This window comes from Pungitius pungitius, chromosome 17 (assembly GCF_949316345.1).
Source record: "Pungitius pungitius chromosome 17, fPunPun2.1, whole genome shotgun sequence".
NCBI lineage: Eukaryota > Metazoa > Chordata > Actinopteri > Perciformes > Gasterosteidae > Pungitius > Pungitius pungitius.
The window spans coordinates 11523557-11541528 of NC_084916.1; the positions used below are offsets into that span (position 1 = coordinate 11523557).

General features: G+C 43.8%; 1 protein-coding gene across 1 annotated transcript in view; it reads left to right on the forward strand.

The window, feature by feature from the left end:
* gabbr2 (gamma-aminobutyric acid (GABA) B receptor, 2) overlaps positions 1-17972 on the forward strand; it is a 134131-nt gene that overhangs the window by 26936 nt on the left and 89223 nt on the right. Inside the window, exon 2 of the mRNA XM_037473636.2 lies at positions 12266-12403. Within this exon, the coding sequence (XP_037329533.2) occupies positions 12266-12403 (138 nt within the window). The remainder of the gene's footprint in view (positions 1-12265; positions 12404-17972) is intronic.

A 17972-nucleotide genomic window follows, 5' to 3' on the forward strand; every position in this document is an offset into this window, starting at 1 on the left:
GTCCCAAGGCCAGCCTCGTTTTTCCTTTTAATGATGATCTGATTGCGTTTTGTGGTCTTCATTAGTATTACATGCTGACATCCTGACAGATGAGCATACCCAGAGCATTGCATCATGATAAAGTTTTCTACTTCACCAAAACATCGTTGACGCCATCCTGCTAACTTTGCACAGTGACTGTCTCTGCAGATTTAACACTTTCTGAACATAAGCTAATGTGTGTTTGGAGAGGTTTGCACATTTATCTTTGCTGGTTTTTTGGGTGTGTCCTGAGCGCATGAATCAGGGTTTAAAGGGTCTGGTTAGTATTTAACTCGAGTGTAGCGGTAGCTTTGATTTATTTGATGTATTTGGTCTAATTGGTCACGCCAGGCAAAGTTGCTCAGGTGACACGAGAAATTATTCTCCTTTACCGCTGGACCAGCCCCAAAAAAATCAATAAGGAACATCAGATAATAAATCAAACCAAGGGAAATTACAACTTATTTTGGGCAAGAGGTTTGACATTTCATTTCAGAATTATAAACAGACTGACTAAATTGATTAGCATTATGTAATTGCTAATTCTGCTCCGGCTTCTGAGCCTCTCTTTTGTGGTTTTTCTCACATGCAATTTAAATTGGGTACTTTGCTCTCTCATCAATTATTCAGGCACACTGCAGAGCCCTGTGATAGGTGATGCAGTCGCTGAGAGTCACTGGTGATAACTGTCACTTGTGGTCCCACGGGCCGCTCGGTGGTCAGAGATTGCGATGTAACAGGGGAAGACTATTATTGCGATCTACTCAATCATTCATTTACGGAGAAACTCAATACCCCCGAGCAGGAAAGAGAACTTTGAGTTGACATAAAGCGCATAGCACTATGTCGAATACGCAGGTAAGACGTCTATCAACATTCAAACCTGACTGTTGTACATTAAAAGAGCAAAGGAGCTCTAGAGCTGCCAATTGCAACAAAGCAAAAATGCATTTTTTTTTAGGTAGTAATAATGCCTTTGATTTCATTCTTGGCTGCAGGGTAATGAAGAAATGACATTATTACATTACATTTTGAGTCTGCAACAGGTACGAAAAGATACCGTAGCACAGCTCCTACAAAGGGTCCTTTGAACATCCGTCGTAGCATTTCCACACTGTGTGAAGGTACCGTGATTACTCCTCCATTGTCCTCAGGCATGCCGGTGCTTATCTCACTGTAATGTTCCTTTTGTTCCTCCCCCATCTGACTCATCTGACAGTAGAGAGCATCTTTTGAGATAGCATCCCAAAACCAGCTTAGTTTAGGTGGTTTGGAACCAAAATGCTCTCTCATTGGTTTAAACAAAACTTGAGCCAAACACATCAGCTTATTGCATACACAGACCATCAGCACCTATTCAACCTCATGAACATTCCCCCCAAAAGGAGCAGCCGTCTGCCAGAGATGGCATTTTTTCTTCCATTTTGTGTTTACATACGAGCAGAACCACCTTTGATGGGATTAGAATCACTAAAGATGTGCTTTAGCCTGCCTGGGAAGCAGCTAGCTGGGAGAATGTGCAGGGATTTATGCATTTTTGATGCAGCATAGGGAGGAGTGGAACTCTAAAAAGGCAGCATGACCTACTTAGAGAGACGTAGAATTCCGACGTCTCATGCCACAAAAAAAGAAATTATTTTCCGACTTTCTGTGTGTGTGTGTGTCTGAGAAGTGTTTGCAAAGTTTGCTCATTGTCATGTTCTTTTCTGCCTGCTGGTGTGCGTGTGTCAGAGCAACGAGACTCAGATGCACACCGATGTGACAGATTCATCAGTGTTTTCTCTCTTTATTTTTCATTAGTTGGTTGGCATCCACTCGTAGACCCGCACACTTTCACACAGACATACACACGCACACACATGCACTCTCAAAATCAGACATACAAAAACACTGACTTTTTAATCACACTGCCCCCATCTTAGAGAAAAATGCAATTTTCTGTGACACGGCCTTGTACACAAATTCATTTTCCTTTGCCGTCCGGCCCTTCCTCTCCATCACCCCCCCCCCCCCATCCCCCTCCCGCTCTCTTTCTTGGTTGCCATGGCAACACAGTGTTGTACGTCGGCTTCTCGAACGTAGCGCTGTCACATTCCTGCTTCAGCGTCACCCTGTAGGGCGAGAGAGAGGGAGGGAGACTTTCTTATCGCTCCTCTGTCTTTCAAATCACCTCAATACAGAGCAGTCAATAAGCGATTAATTAGACATGACAAGCACTCACAGTCAATGCCCTCAACTGGAGTGTTTATTTGGCCCATAAATGAGCCATTGTGTGGTGACCACCTGGTCGAATGGCGCTTGTGGGTGTCCATGCGTGTGGTTTGATGATTGACACGGCTGGCATGGCCCCCAGCCTGGTTAAACGTGCGCTGGTTGATGAGTCCCGGGCTGCGTGGTGTTTGTGTGGACCTCCCTGTTTATGTGAAGCAGCAGTAACGACTGCGCCTCTGAAAATGTTCTTTTAGTTTCATCATAATTGTGGGATTTGTGCTTGAAATAAATAGTATCCCTCCTGACATTGTGGAAAAGAGGTTTTCTCTACCTTCTGCTACAACATGAACACGTTTCCCTGTATCTTTTCATTTCACGTCGATGTCATTATCCATTTAACTTCAACATCCACTGTGCAATCCTCTGTGCTCCCCTGTCACAGACTATTTAATCAATTTCCAGCTAATGATTGATAAGCACATTAGTTCACCATGTTACAGCAGTCCACTCTTTCAAAACATCCTTTGAAATATATAGGTGATTAACGGAGAACCTAATTGGATTGAGCAGAAAACAGCGCTGTAAAAATCCAGGGAGGGTGTGTTAATGATGCAACGCTTACAGCCCCAACCCTTAATGACTTTAAACCTCCCGGAGGCAAGAGATGAGATGAAGGAGAGATGAACGAGAAGTGCAAAGTTTATAAGCGAAAGACAAGCAGATGACAGAAATAAGAACAGAGTAGCCGGTGAGACAGAGCGTCAGTGAAACAATGTGAGTGAGAGAATGATGATGATGATGAGGAGGAGGAGAGAAGAAGATTTGGAGGATGAAAGCAAAGTCCTAAATCCGAACAGAGACTAGTCCGGGATTCCTGGGAGGCGGCGTTCTGCTGTAACGGGATTGATGTGCGTGGACAGAAGAATCCTCAGGCTGCAAAGAGGCAAGGCCTGAACTGTGCTCGGCTCGATCCCACTTAGTGCGCACATGCAAACACACAAACACGGGCCTCCATGCACCCACTCATCCAATACAACTACCAGGGTTTTTGTTATTTTTTTAATCTAGGTTTAAACTCCCATCTGTCTTGTGCGAAATGAAGATCAAAGGTCAATACATGGTCCTGGTAATCTAGAGAAGGATGAGTAATCTGCCGGCGTTTGTCCTTTCAGACCTGACCAAATGTCAACAATATCTGTCTTATACCACTCTCTGAATGGTCGTAATTAGATAACCAATAGAAGAAAGAACTATACTGGCAATGTCATCGGAACACAGAAGCATAAACATGACATGAGTAATGATTATGGTTGGAAAGCTGCCCCCCCCCAAAACTCAATGTCAAACTGAATTAAAAAAAGGTTAGTAAGGTATGGTTTGGGCTTAAATTTCACGACACAGGAGTTCAGGATAAATGGGACTGGACTCAAATAGTGCAAAAGAGAAAATCCTCATAATGTCTAACCACTATTCCTTGACCTCTGTGGAAAACGTTATGGGCTCAAGGAAAGGAGGTTAGGAGAATTCATGAGGGGTTAGGAAAAGACATCCGCGCTGTTTAGGGAATCCGACTCCCCAAAGCTACGTAGTTATGACGCGACGGGGGACGCATGTTAGTATTTGAATCCAGGCTTGGTTCACTCGGTAGGCAGGGTCAAATCCAGGAGATCAGTCGGACAGGCAAACAATCCAAAAGATGAAGGCAGAGAATACGAAATGGAAAAAAATGCCGGCAGGCATCAGAACATGGGGGTCAGAGGCAGGATGAAGGAAAACAGCGGCGAGCTTGGCACGAAAACCCGAGACAATCTGACAGAAGGAGAGTGCAGGAGACCTAAATAGTGAGGAGCCAATGAGGGGATGCGCTGCAGGTGAGACGGGTCGGGAATATATGGTGAGGGAGGCGAGTGAGAGGCTGAGAAGGGAGTTGGTGAACAGGTGAGCACGGTGAAAACAAAAAATGAAGATGTGTCAACCGTAACAATATTATTAAAAAAGAGTCCATAAAGATTTTATAATTGACAGAAAATCTACGATGTATTTAATGTGCACTGTTATTATTTGGTTTATGAGCACTTCAGTTGCATCTTGAAGCGTAGCGATGCCCTCCGTGCTGAAACCGAGGGGAAATGAATGTGTGGTGAATGCCGTGTGTCTGAACGGGTGAATTCTGCAGCAGCAGAGACGCCAAAGCCCCCGAAACAAGAATGTCCGTGTCTGCTGTAGCTGTGTGACACTTACATACCACCAAACCGACTCTTAACCCAGCGCTGCGCTCATTTATTACTATGCAATTCACAAAAAGTCTCTCTGTCTCTCTTCTTTTCTTTTTTCTTCTTTTCGGGATTCATCCATGGGAGAGAGTGGAGGACCTTCGGGGGCAAGAAACAATTAACTTGATAATGGGCACTCTCCTCCTCGCTTTCTTCTTCTCGCTGTTTCATCCACATACTCCCTCTTCCGGTGGTAATTTACTAGTTAGCAGATGCACCAGCTGGGGCACCTCTGCTAATGATAAGATTCACCACATTTATTGGGTCCGTCTATCGGGCGGGTTCTCAAACTCCTCACGTTATACCAAAAGGAGATACATTGACATTTTTACCCCTCAGAAGAAACTTGGAAGCAACAACTGTAAAAAAAAAAAAAAAAAAACCTTGAGCTCTGCCAAGGTGTGCGTTGAAAAAAAACATGTCAAAGTAAATGAAGAAAATACTGTCAAATGAATTTCAGCAAGTCCTGCACATCTCAGCATATTTTAGAAGAGCGATAGCCGACCCCTTTTATATAACAGCACCCACACAGTTTGATGATCCACTCCTGATTCAATAGAAGCTCTGGTTCAAACCATTCCACCACCTTGTTACCAAGCTTTATCCTTGTTGCTGTGTATAAATAACACAGATACTCCGAGCATACCCCTGAGCAGTGACTTGACGCATAACCTGTATTAATTTTAACTCCGCTCCTTCTTGCAAGAATAAATCGGCTGATTATTGATTCCACACTTTGTGTCGAGGAGGATTGTTCTGACATTGTGCTTTGAGCTAAATGCTAACATTCGCATGTAGCAGTGCTCACAAACCAGCTGATGTGCAGATGATGTATTGAGTCGCCTGTGTTCCATGCCTTTTGTATATTATTTTAACATACTCAGGCAGATGGTCGTTTCAGAAGTTATTCAGCCATTTGGTCACAAATGCAGATACATATTTTCATCGGATGGCCCAGCCAGCTCAAAAATCAAGGGATCACTGGATTAAAAAACGATTTATTTCAAAAGAGAGGTGAATATCTAAACAAAATCCACGGCGTTGTTGACACAGGTTTTTTCAAAGCCATGACATGGTGTGCTGGGGAAAGTCGAGGGCTCTCCAAAGTCATTAAGATTCATCATATGCAATATGTGCTAAACCTTTGTGCTACAGTTGTTGGTTTTATTCAGTCTGGCCCAAAGTGGTGGGCGGACTGTACGACATATCAACATTTCTATCTATAGAACAATGCTGCTCCCCTTGCAGAAATCAACCAACCACTCACATAATGTTCTGGTATTTCTGCAAGCGACACGAGAATAGTGCTTTTACAAACCCCAACTTCCCAGTTGGCTGGAAATTGCACTGACAAGATGAGCATGACAGTCACACCTAAGAAAATGGAAACTGTCGGGAACTACTTATAAAGGCGATGCTTGCAGAGCGCTGAAGGAAACCATTTATCGTCTTAGAAAACCAGTGGATTGATTACATCGCCGTCAGAAGCCGCTCTCCTCTCCCGTCTCCGCCCGCCGTGCCCCTCAGAGGACGGTCGGCTCATTTCGGTGGGGGTCACTCTTTGGTTCGGCTCATTTCGGTGGGGGTCACTCTTTGGTTCGTCCCACCCACGTTAAGCTCACGTTCATGTTCTCGCCTCGTCAAAAGCACAACGACCTGCAATTGGGCTTAACGCATCCTGCACTGCACAGATTGCTGATAAAGGTGCAATGTGTTCCCGGATTCGTGAGTGAGCTGACTTGTGTGCATTTGTTGTCGTGTTTTGGCATTCATTTGCTGAAGGGGGGGGGGATAGTTTACCCAGTTGTGGGCGTGTGTGACGTGCAGTGTGTGTGTGTGCAGAAGAGACAAAGTGAAAAGGAGAGAAAGTGACTTGTCACCACCGCAGAGGCTTCCAACGTGCCGTTTTGGTTATCTGGTGGCCATCTGAGCTGTGGGGAAGGGATAGATTGAGTGCAATAACAAGAGGGAGAGAGGGAGAGATGGAGGGCAAACAGCCATCAGCTTGAGCAACTCAGTCAGTCTGTCGCAGTGGATTTTAAAGGCCAGTCTCTCCCCAGACAAGTGGTGGGTGCCTCAATGTTTTTTTTTTTTTATCTGCCGTTGCATGGATGCAATGTGACGAGAACAGATTGAAAATAACAAAAAAAAACAACTCTAAGGCTCCAACCTGCTCTCAATTTGACATCACCCACTCTCTCAATCAATGTGTACTCTTCTTGTATACTCCCGGGCCCGCTGTTTAAATGTTACCACAAGGAGCCTTGGTACTTGCCTCATGTAGTACATGACTATGCTTCATCCACACCTCTTCTTCCTTCCTTTATCTCCCGTATTTCTCTTTTCCAAGTTTCTCACATACAGCTAAGGCTTGGTTCTTTCTTTTATTGGTTTAAACATCCGTTGTCCTCGTTTGGGAACCATAGGTCAGCCATGTCTTCCTGGTCATTTAGCGAGAGGAAGGCATATTGGGCGGTTTGTTACACCCCATTGGACCTCTACATTGCCTACGCGCTCACTGATGGGACTCAAGAAGCTTCTCGCAGACCTTTATGTTCGTAAGGATGTCGGTAGGCAAGATGCTGTTTGTGGAGTTAATCATCATCGGGGAGCGCTGACCTTAATTGACAGATGAATGACCCCATTGAACTCAAAGGGAGTCATTCATGGGGAGTCTTTATAAAATTGCCATCTTCTCTGTCAGCAGTTGGTATTGATAGGAATGACAGAGCTTAGAAGATTAGTAGGGTTTGTGCATGGGGAAATAGATAATCTGCTTAAGATCTGACCTATTGGCTGCCCCCCCCCCCCCCCCCCCCCCCCCACTGCAAACTCTATATGGTTTTATAATGCCAAAGCATATGTTTCAACAAACGCATTATCCATCCGTTCATTTCCTCTCCTGGCTTTGAGATGTGGAAGTTATTCATTGAGGAGTCAATGCAGGCGGCAGAAGTAGCTGATTGATTGCATCTACACTTGTGCTGCATGGATGCTGCCAACATCAGGACATGATATTAAATATATAAGGAGGCAGCATGGATGCATGTTGGGGGACTTCAGAAGTGAATGTTCCTGTTGACACTGCTAAGATGTAAACTACTGCATTGCAGTGTGTATAACCGACTGGGTTTACGCTGACTATTACTTTAAGCTCCTTTTAAGTATTGCTGTATTTTAATATTCAGTTGCTTTTTTTTGGCCATTTATTATAGACGAAAGTAAGATCCTTAACTACCGTCTTAATCATGAATCAAGAGGTGACTGTGGCGCATGCAGTAGAGGATGCACTGGTGACCGACCCCTAACTGCGCCCTGTGCACCTTAAACACAGAGAAAGATTTCCCCGCTGGGATCACTGAAGGACCCTTTATTTATTTCTTAATTCTGTTGTGCAGTGTCTCTGTTTGTATACGTCCCTCTTACTTTGTCAACGGTGTTTTGGAGTGGAGGCTACTTGCAGTATGTTTTTTTTAAATTGGATTAACGGAAGTAACATTATAGCACGGATCATGTTCACACCATACATAAAACCCAAAATACCACTGTATATAGACGAGGCAACAACACACACATCCAATCTTTAACTGTGATCATATTTTCTATTTTTGGGGATTCTTGTGGATTTTCGTCCTCTGCAGTCACCTGTGCTGCTCTTGTCATTAATAAACACAGCGTGTGAAGAGCAGATTGCTTCCGACATCAAATCCTCAGCCTCAGCTTGCAGTAATTTGCCATTAGACGAGGGACATGTGCAGCTGCCTGTGTTTGCAGCGCTAACAAGGCATTTCATCATGGTCAGCGCCAGCCCGGTGCTCTGATCAGGTCGTTTTTGTCACCATGCCACCCTCGTGTTCGCGCCAACACGCAGACACACGTGGAAGTCACTCTCCATGGTTGTTCCATAAGTAGTGCTCGTCAGAAGGACAGTTTTGTGGAACATTTATGCTATTTCGTGGCTGACTTATTCAAATATAAGCAAACTCTCAGCTAGATTTTGGTACGCCTTTTGGATTGTTTTAATTAGTTTTCTAATTTAATGATGGGCTCAATAAATAAAGCCCCCTTGGTGGATTAAAGGTTGTCATCTATCTAAACTTTAAACTTGAGAAAACCAAAAGATTTTGGATGTGTTTTAATCCTCTCAAGTGACTTATTACTGATGTTTCACTTTATTTTTCTCAAAAGCAGCATTGATGCATGCTGACCTTTTCAAATATGTGCCTTTATAGACCTTTTATAGAACTGTGTAATGGAGGCAAGTCATCCCATTGAACGCGAGATGATTACTGGGCAGCTGTTTCCTCACATTTAGCCTAATTGATTGTGATTTATCAGCAGCATGATGACAGTAAGCTAATGCCATCACAGAATAATAAATCAATAGGGATGAATCTCATCAACTTTCGGTAAAGGTCAGAGTGAAGCAAATGTAATGGACACAATGAGCATTTAAAAAAACTCTTCCTTGTCCCATGAGTAATATCCTCTAAAAGGGGATCGTGGTGCATTGCAGGCTGAGTATCGTAACGAGTCTCTCCGCTCAAACTCCAGCAACTGAAGCAAAACTCGATTTAGTTTCCATTGTGAATACGAGCTGCAGGATACAAGGCTGTGTTCACCCCCAAAAGGACATTTTCTGTTGATGGATTTTCAACATTAGAAATGGCAATATACCTCCCTTTAGCGTCCATCTCCAGGTTCTTCCGCCCTCACACACACACACACACACACACACACACGCGCATGCACACCCGCACACACACACATGTACACACACACACACCTTCCACACACCTTCTTTGGCTGTCTCCCAAGGCGGTCAAACAGATTACTACGAGTGTTAACCCCATCGATTTGCTCCAAATGGCCTCCAAATGCCAGGAATTAGATTTCCGACTGGGGAAGAGGGAAATAAAATGCTGTAGTATTTCTTGCTGCTCAACTCGGGAAGTCAAGTGCTGCAATGCTTTCCTCATTGTACCATTTCTTCCTCAAAGTATCTCGGTTTTTCAGGTTGGCTATATGTCTCTCCCTTTTTATACCTTTTTTTTGAAGTACATTTCTGGGGAGAGAAAATTGAAATGTAAGACATAATCTGTAGCAACCACTCAGTAACTGGGCTTGAGACGTATTTCCTTGTCTTTAATGAATAGGATTGATTAAGTAAAGAAGGAGAAGTAAGTCTGAAGTTACCGAGAGGTTGGTATGGGTTGTATCTCACATCCCAATTTCCTCCGAGATATAAACTGACAAAAGATTCAAACTGTAATCGATAAAGACATAGCCTTAGGCATTCAAAATGATTTTCCATAATTGATGGACTGTGTAGGACACACCGTGTCCCACAGAGCCACTGAACCAATCCCAGCCATGACTTACTCCATTGTGGTGTCTTAATGGAGGGCGAGTTCATGACACTAGTCCACTTGGCTTTATCGTTGCACACTTTATGTCGGTCTAACACCGCTTCCCTCCAATCTTTCCCACTCTCTATTCAACCGCTTGTTTCCGCCCCTTCCTCCGTGCCGTCATCTAAACTGCCCCCCGTGCCTCTCTTCTCTTTTTGTCCCATTATGTTCCTCTCTCCCATCTGTCTCGCATTGTCTTTCTGGCATCGAGCTTTACAGTGTTTCCAAAGCTGAATAAGTATTGATTACTCTCTGAGGGATTGTGCTATAATAAGAGGCTAAATATAACCACCGCTACACCGGCCGTGCCGCGGCCTCCTCAACTTGTGCGCAAAGTGTGGACGGTTCACACTGTTGGCATGACAACGCACCAGTCAAGGCTCTGGGAGCAGTCACAACAGATTTGATGCACGTGTGCCCGGTAAAAGGAGGAGGAAGGCAAATGAAGCGGGAAGGATGACCAGAGAACGAGAGAAGAAAAGCACGAGATTGCTTCCTCCTTTTATTTTGAACTTTACTTGACGATGCTTTGCTTTCTCACACGTTCCCTTTGAATCCTTTCCTCAAAGTGAAAGAATGAGAAAGCTCATTAAGGTAACTTTCCTTCAGTTGGTGTCACTTCAGATGAGTTATTCCATTCTCATTTCTTAAAATGAGGGTATTTACGGTTTGAACTGCTGGTTGGAAAGAAAAGATTTTATTTTTGTGATGATTAATCTATTGACTGGTTTGTTGTACCTCATCACTGCATCCGACCCGTCCCCTGGTTTTAAATGCTGTGAAACAGTTCGATTTACCAAAGAGTGATTCTTAAATACCACCTACTCTATTTACACATATGCGATTTATTACATTTTATGTAATAAATCAACTTAAACCTACAATATCACCGACTTCATTCGTACTTACATTGACCATTTTATTCGCCCACATTTATTTTCTGTTGCATGATGACCAATTAAGAGTCGAAATCTTACAATCCTTCATTGTTACGACCAGCCAGAGAGAAGGGAATGATTAGAGTATGCCATTGGGATATCTTCTTTAATAGCCTGCTGGCCAGGATAAGGAATCCCCCCTTTGTCTCATCCCATTCTCTCCCTCTCATTTCCCCCGAGGCCCATCCACTACTTGACTAACACCACAGCGTACATTGCTTCTCAATCAGCATGGCTGCGCGTGCACGGAGCAAAGCCTTCATTTCACCTGGTCTCCTTAAAACATTGAAAGGGACGGACACAATGGGAGGCTGATGACTGTGGGACTGTGCAGGGGTTGAGGGTGATGCACAAAGATTGCTGCAGCGGCGCAATGTACCACCTGCAAGGTTGGCACGTCCTCTCCTTTTAAGGCTGGGAGAATGGACAAGAACGTAAAACGAAGAGATGTGTCACGGCCGCAGCAGTGATACCCGTCACGCTCGCAATAAAGTTGCCGACAGATCGCAACATGCAGCACAGTGCTGCATGTCTGGTTAGGAGGCGTCATTCTTCCACATTTGATTTTTAAGTTTTTCAATCTGCGCTGCGGGGGGGCGGCTGTGCCGCTGCTCGACGGCAAAATCTCATTCGGTCGCCAAACTGATGGTTAACAAGGTCAAATAACTCTTGAGATGGAGTGAGTCAGAAGGCGCAAGCAGACACCACCTGGCTTTCAGTCAGTCCATCTATCCATCAGCCACACACATATCTCTCCTGAGTGGCAATAACAGAGGACGGGTGACTGTATCGGGTGGGGGGGGATTGGTTTACTGCTGATTTACTGAATAATATCTTTACAAACTGTGGAAATCAGGGAATCACAGTAAAACATGCCATGTAGCAATCAAAAGAAACCAACACTTTCTTTTTTTTTTTCTTCTCTCATTTTGCCCTCTCTCCCTTTTGCACTCTCCTTTCCTCCGGTTGCTATAGTGACATGAAATGGCTGCGTTCTGCTGTGCTGGATCAGAATGGGGGCTTGCTCTTGCAGCCTGTGAGATCCGTCATTTTTACATGATGGTCTCAAAACACACACACACACTCACACACATGGGTGCATTTACCGTTTGCTATGCTAAATATGCCACAGCACTACTACATTATTTAAATGTTTTTTGAATGATTTTCGGTATGCATTACAATACACTTGTGAGTCAACTGTCTGGGGTTCATCCATCCCTGTATGTCGGGTTACATGAGCTTGTGCGCAGTGAACAGTTTTTCTTGTACAGGTGTATATTATTACATTCTTATTCTCAAACAATGTGACCAAAACCTTCTATCCATCAATTGTTTTAACCCTATGTTGTGTGTCTCTCTCTCCCTCTTTTCCCCCTGCACCCCTCATCCACCTCCCTTTCTCCTGTAGTGTGACAACGCCAAGGGGCTCAGGGCCTTCTTCGATGCCATATGCTACGGTCCCAAACACCTCATGATCTTTGGCGGCGTCTGCCCCTCGGTCACCTCCATCATCGCTGAGTCCTTGAAGGGCTGGAACCTGGTGCAGGTAGGGTTTGGACGCGTGCGTGTGGTAAATTGCCCATGTGTGCAGTGTTTGTGTCTGGATGCTGTCGTGCCAAAGCGCCCTCCTGTTTTTTTTTTAATCAACGTTGTCAGCGTTTCTATCAGAAAACCCGAATGTGCTTCGTGATTGAGTTTCCAAAAAGTCTCGTCCCTTTTAGAATTTTAGCAGTGCCGTGTACAGAATAGTTCCTGGGAAGGAGTCATGGCTTAATCCGTCGCTACCCGTACCAGGGTGAATGTCTAATTGCCGTTGTTCTAATCCGTGGAATCCTTTCTCATTTTACCATCAGACACAGAACGCCTGAAACGCCTGAAATATGGGTAAGATGCACAAGTATAACGGTCTAGTACCAAAAATCAAGCTCAACTTCCAGTTCGCAGTCGGTCCTTTATGTCGAGGAAAAAACATTCTCAAATGGAAAAGGCGTCTCTGAATAGTGAAGCGCTGTCTCGCGTGATCTTGCAAAGAATACGTTTTTTGGGGGTGTTGAGCTCATCAAAGTTTTAATAATGACTCCAAATAATTGATTTTACCACTCAACTATACTCTTGCTTGCTAATGGTCATTCAATTACTGGAGCTTTACAACTGCTGACTGTAGGCAAACAATGTAAACTTTTGACCCCCTGAGTTTTGCTTGTTTTTTTTTTTCCCACTTAGACTGTTTACTTTGCTGCATTGCCAAAAGGAAATACCTCCTTCCAATAAACACATTTCATTTGCTGCAAACCTCTACAAAGGTGATCAGACGCGGATAAGAAATGAGTGAAGCTTGTGCCCCACAGTGATAGCATTCAAGTGACTGCATTTATAACTGAATGTCACATTACGTAACACATTTATTCCGCTTCTAATTACTGAGAATCTGCTGCTTTTTGTGCTCCTTTCTGCTCTATCATCTTGTCAGGGTCACTCAAACGTGATAACATAGTCAGGATGAGCAGTTTTTTTTTGTTCTTATGTTCACTCCATTTCAATGGTAATGATCTCAGTCTGGAAAGAGGGGTTCAAGTCACAGTTGATCTTTGAGGTATTTGTGTGGGTGGTGCGCTTGTATGTGTGTAGGTTCTTCTCTCCATTTATTGGCTTGTTCGTCAGTGATTACCTGTGAGAAGTGCACTAGTACTCTTCTGCTCTACAGAACACTCTGCGTGGTACAACGTGTTCCCCAGAGCACTTTACCATCAAGGCCTATTTCACTATTGCACAGACGGACCAACCCTAAGCTCACATTCTAATGCTGCCTGAATACGAGCAGCAAGGGATTGAGGAGAAACATGGAAGGTAAATGGCTAAGATAACACAGAAAACAAGGCAAGGGAAACTGTGGTTACTGTTGCCACAACGAATACAGCTATTCTTGTAGACCTAAAAGTGTGTAGTTGCATATTTATTCCTCAGCTAGCTGTCCAGCACATTTTGTGTATATTACAGAGCTTGTAGTGCTTATAGCCAGATGTGATTGCCTCCCATTGGGTGTTAACATATGCACGTGTGTTGCAATATATCAGGCATGGCGTTCAGGCTACTGTTTGGTCTTAAGCGCAAGATGTACTTGCAAAGCTGAGAAACGTTCTCATCAGAGTATGACTCACCAAGCAACTATAACAGCGCACTGAAGAGCTGCAGAACGACACGCCGGTGGATGTTAACATCAGGCACCAGATAGCTGTTGTTCTGTGGAGCATAACTGCGCAGTAAGTTGGCACTTTACATATCAAGGTGGTCCTCACACACCCGCCGGCTCTTGGCCCTTTGACTTTCATGGGCGTCTATTAAACAAAATGTTTCGATATACCTTGTGTGTGTGAGGGCAGATGCGTCGATCTGGGTGAGATTCTTCTTTTTATTAGACCAAAAGTTAGCCACTGCTACAATTATGCCTTTTATCTGACAGGGGGGGGGGGGGGGGGATGAAGAGAGGGGCTGAGAGGAAGGACGTAAGAAGAGACAATAAAACAGCAGGAGAGAGAAAAGCCAGAAGAGGTTTTGATTCTGCGACGGTTGATGCTGTCACGGTGTGGGCTTGCTTCCTGTATAGTTTCCTCCATCTCAGAGATGATCTGTTTTTAAATCCCTGAAATCTGTCACCCTATGTATTTATTACCCAGCCCTAGCGTCCCATATGCAAGAATTGAGTTGGCGTGGAGTGAAATAGAGAATTTTTCATGGGGATTTTATGGGCCAGGCTTAACAAGCTCATTTCCACATCAAAACAGGGAACGCGCTGATGCTATCTACAGAAGACATGGATGAGAGGACAACCACTCCTGGGAAAAGCTAAATCATAGGCTAATACAAAATAGCATTCAATCAATGCATTTGCCTATATGTAAAAGTGAAAAGGTATTAGAAGGCTAATATCAGAGCCACTGTGTTTTGTAGCCAGTACAGCAGGTGGAATCGTGTCTTAAAAGGAATGCAGCCATAAACCTCCTTAATTAGGGGAAATATGCAAGTTTGTCTTGGAGTGGCATTCCACTAGTGGGAATCTTCCAAAATGCAAAGAGCAACAATTTGTCGCAAGTCAACCTCCCTCCGGCATAAACCATTTCGCCCATTATGAATGTTCATAACTCACGGTCGTCTTCAAACGGTCGGTAATTCCTTAAAGTTTGACTCTGCCAGCGAGCAGACTAAAAGGTAACAAACCCACACTTGTGCCTTGTAAAGAAAGAAATTAAATACAACCTCAAAAAATAAATAACGACAAGCCCACAGCCAGAGGGCCTATGTGATAATTGAATAATACAAGTCGAATAATACAGCCAATCAAAAATTGCCCTTCAGCTAAGTTTTGAATCACTTTAATCAATCAGAGCATTCAGGTTGGAATGCCAGAGGAAAACCTCAAATAACTTCCTGTACTCGCAGTCCCATTTTGTACCCCGTTGCTGTGTGTGCATGTGCTAAAAGCGACTGCTCAAGCAAATTAAAATGGTGGATAAGCATGCTACCAAGGCCAGTGGGCAGATGGCGAGGAGCGGACTGAGAGAACGACGGAGGAACAGACACACGGGGACGAAACTTAACTTCGGAGCATAAAATAGAAATTCAAAGAACTGGGGCAGGACGCAGCTGTGTGTGTGAGCTGCCATCAGCCACAAATGCCACTGATTGCTGTGGTTTTATTTCCGCGTGACAATGAGTGTTGAAGCCATCCTCTTGGCTGCCATCTTAGTCTGTGATTAATCTTGTGTTCTCCTCCACGTGATATTATATCATTCCAGAAAGAATTTGGCAAGCTTTTGAAATACTTGCTGGCATAGATATCTGTGCCCAGTCAACGTTCTTCACTCAGCCCGTTTTTCTTCAAGTCTTTTTCCTCCCCGCAGCAGTGGGGTCCTTATAATGCTGTAAAAGGCTCACAGGGTGCCAAGAAATAACCCCCCCCCCACACACACACACACACACTCCCCATTCCTACCAGTCACTGGCCCCCTCTCACACACCAATTAGGCCTAACATGGCTGTCCATTTTCAGCCATGTTGAGTGTATAATGAAAAATGATGCTCCCCCCCCCCCATGATGACCCCCAGTCATTTTGCCTCTTGAGAAAAAAAGAACGCGTCGAAATTGATTATTTGTAGAACTGGACTCACTTTGTGAAGGTTTTTTGGGTCAAGCAGCACAGATAAGAGGTAAATATTATTCTTTCACTGAATGGAGAAATGAGTGAGGATGACTTTCAAAAAACGTTATCTTTTAAAAAAAAATGCAGACTAGACAATCAGTCCACAGTGTACTTGGAAGTGTCTTTTACCTCAATGTGGAGCTTATCTTTGAGAAGCATGTGACACTCGCGCCGTCCCCAGGGCGCTGTCGCCGTGTATGAAGCACATTTTTCTTCGGCACTTTTGATTGTGTTTCGTTGGAGCGTACAATTTAGGGACAGCAAAGTTGTATCCTCCTCCTTGACGTGCGGCATTCTCTTATATTTGAAGCCTCCACCAACTCTTCGGGGGTCTTCTTTTTTTTTTCTTCAATTTCCTTTCTCTCTCACTCTCCCTGAGTGCTGCACTGGATGTTTCAATAAAACATAGATGCCTAGCCCTGCAGTATTCTGCCTCACTAATCCTCCTGTGTACAATATCAATATTTCATCACTTTCAAAGTTTAAGCTAAAATCTGGAAGTGGAAGCGCGGTGTGAACATCACAACAGATCCTCATTCATCAAGATTATGAGCAAAGTTATGGTTCACCTGTCCTCTTTGTCAGTGGGAAACTAAACGTTACATAAACTGTCCTCCCGAGGTCGGGTGAATCCCCACAACCATAACTCATGTGTGGTTGTGTGTGTGTACTTTGTTACAAAGTGCAGTCCTATGGACGTATTTTAGACTCTTGTCTCTCTGTCTGTCTCTAAGCCTTTCTGTCTGTCCTTTGTCTTTCTTCCTCTCTCCACGAGTGTGACGCGGGACGGGACTGTCTTCTAGGCAATGAAACAGGAAGTTGTTGCCCTCACTTTATCTAAACCGGTCCAGCAGTGGATTAAACGCTGTTTGACAAGGTGTGTTTTGCAATGCTTGATAGGTTGTCAATTGCATCCTGAGATTGTATGTGATAATCTGCTAATGAAGTTGTATAAAGACAAATAAGCCTGCTGCACAGATGGGAAAATATCAAGCCGTTCACTTAAAGCCAATCATTTCTCATTGAGTGTATAACAATTTCTCTCTCTTTTAAAACTAAAGGGAAAATTAGGCAAGAAAGAGACAGAAGAATGTATTAATTATGTGCAATGCTGTGCACTAATCTGACTTTTTTGAGTTTTGAATGCCGCTGCAGAAGGCATCACCGTGCACAGTAAATCTGAGCTCAGTCACGCCGCCCTACCTCTTTGCGGTGCCAAACGCGCGCCATTCGACAGGAAACAGTAATTAGCTAATTAGCAGCATTTGTTGAATGCAAACCGTTAACGGGTTGCAACTGTTGGTGTCACATATTGAATAAACATGCTAGTTCATAGGCAGTCGTAAGAACAAGAGCTTTCTTCTTTTTTTGTCCTTCCACAAGGAAGTAGGAACAACAAATTCTTTTTTTTACCACTGACACATCTTTTTGACACCAAGGTCTATGAGACGTATTCAAAAGGAATACAAGATGAATACACGCTGGATCCCTCTCTTGCATTCAAGTAATATCACTCCCCCGGTAGTTTTTCTGAAGGAGGAAAAGGAAAAAAAAGAAAATAAGTGCGTCATACTCAGGGCACTAATGATGGTGCAGGACCTGCCAGCAACAATAAACAAACTATACACATTAATAGCTTGTTTTTGATGATTCGCACAGGGACTTTACCATACACACTCCACGTTCTTTGTGCCCCCAAAATCCTGGTTCTTTTCCCATTTCTCTCTTCTCTCCTGGGGTTTCCAGGCTTTGATATTCCTTATTTAGGTCATAGAGTCCATAGCACTTTGAAGAACTAGCTGGGCGTATACAACTTTGAATTTTTAAGATGAAAATGTCGCTTTTAACATAGTGCAAGAGAAAAAAGGTATAGAAAAAATAACTGATATCAAGGCATAATATGAAGAAAAAAAGAAA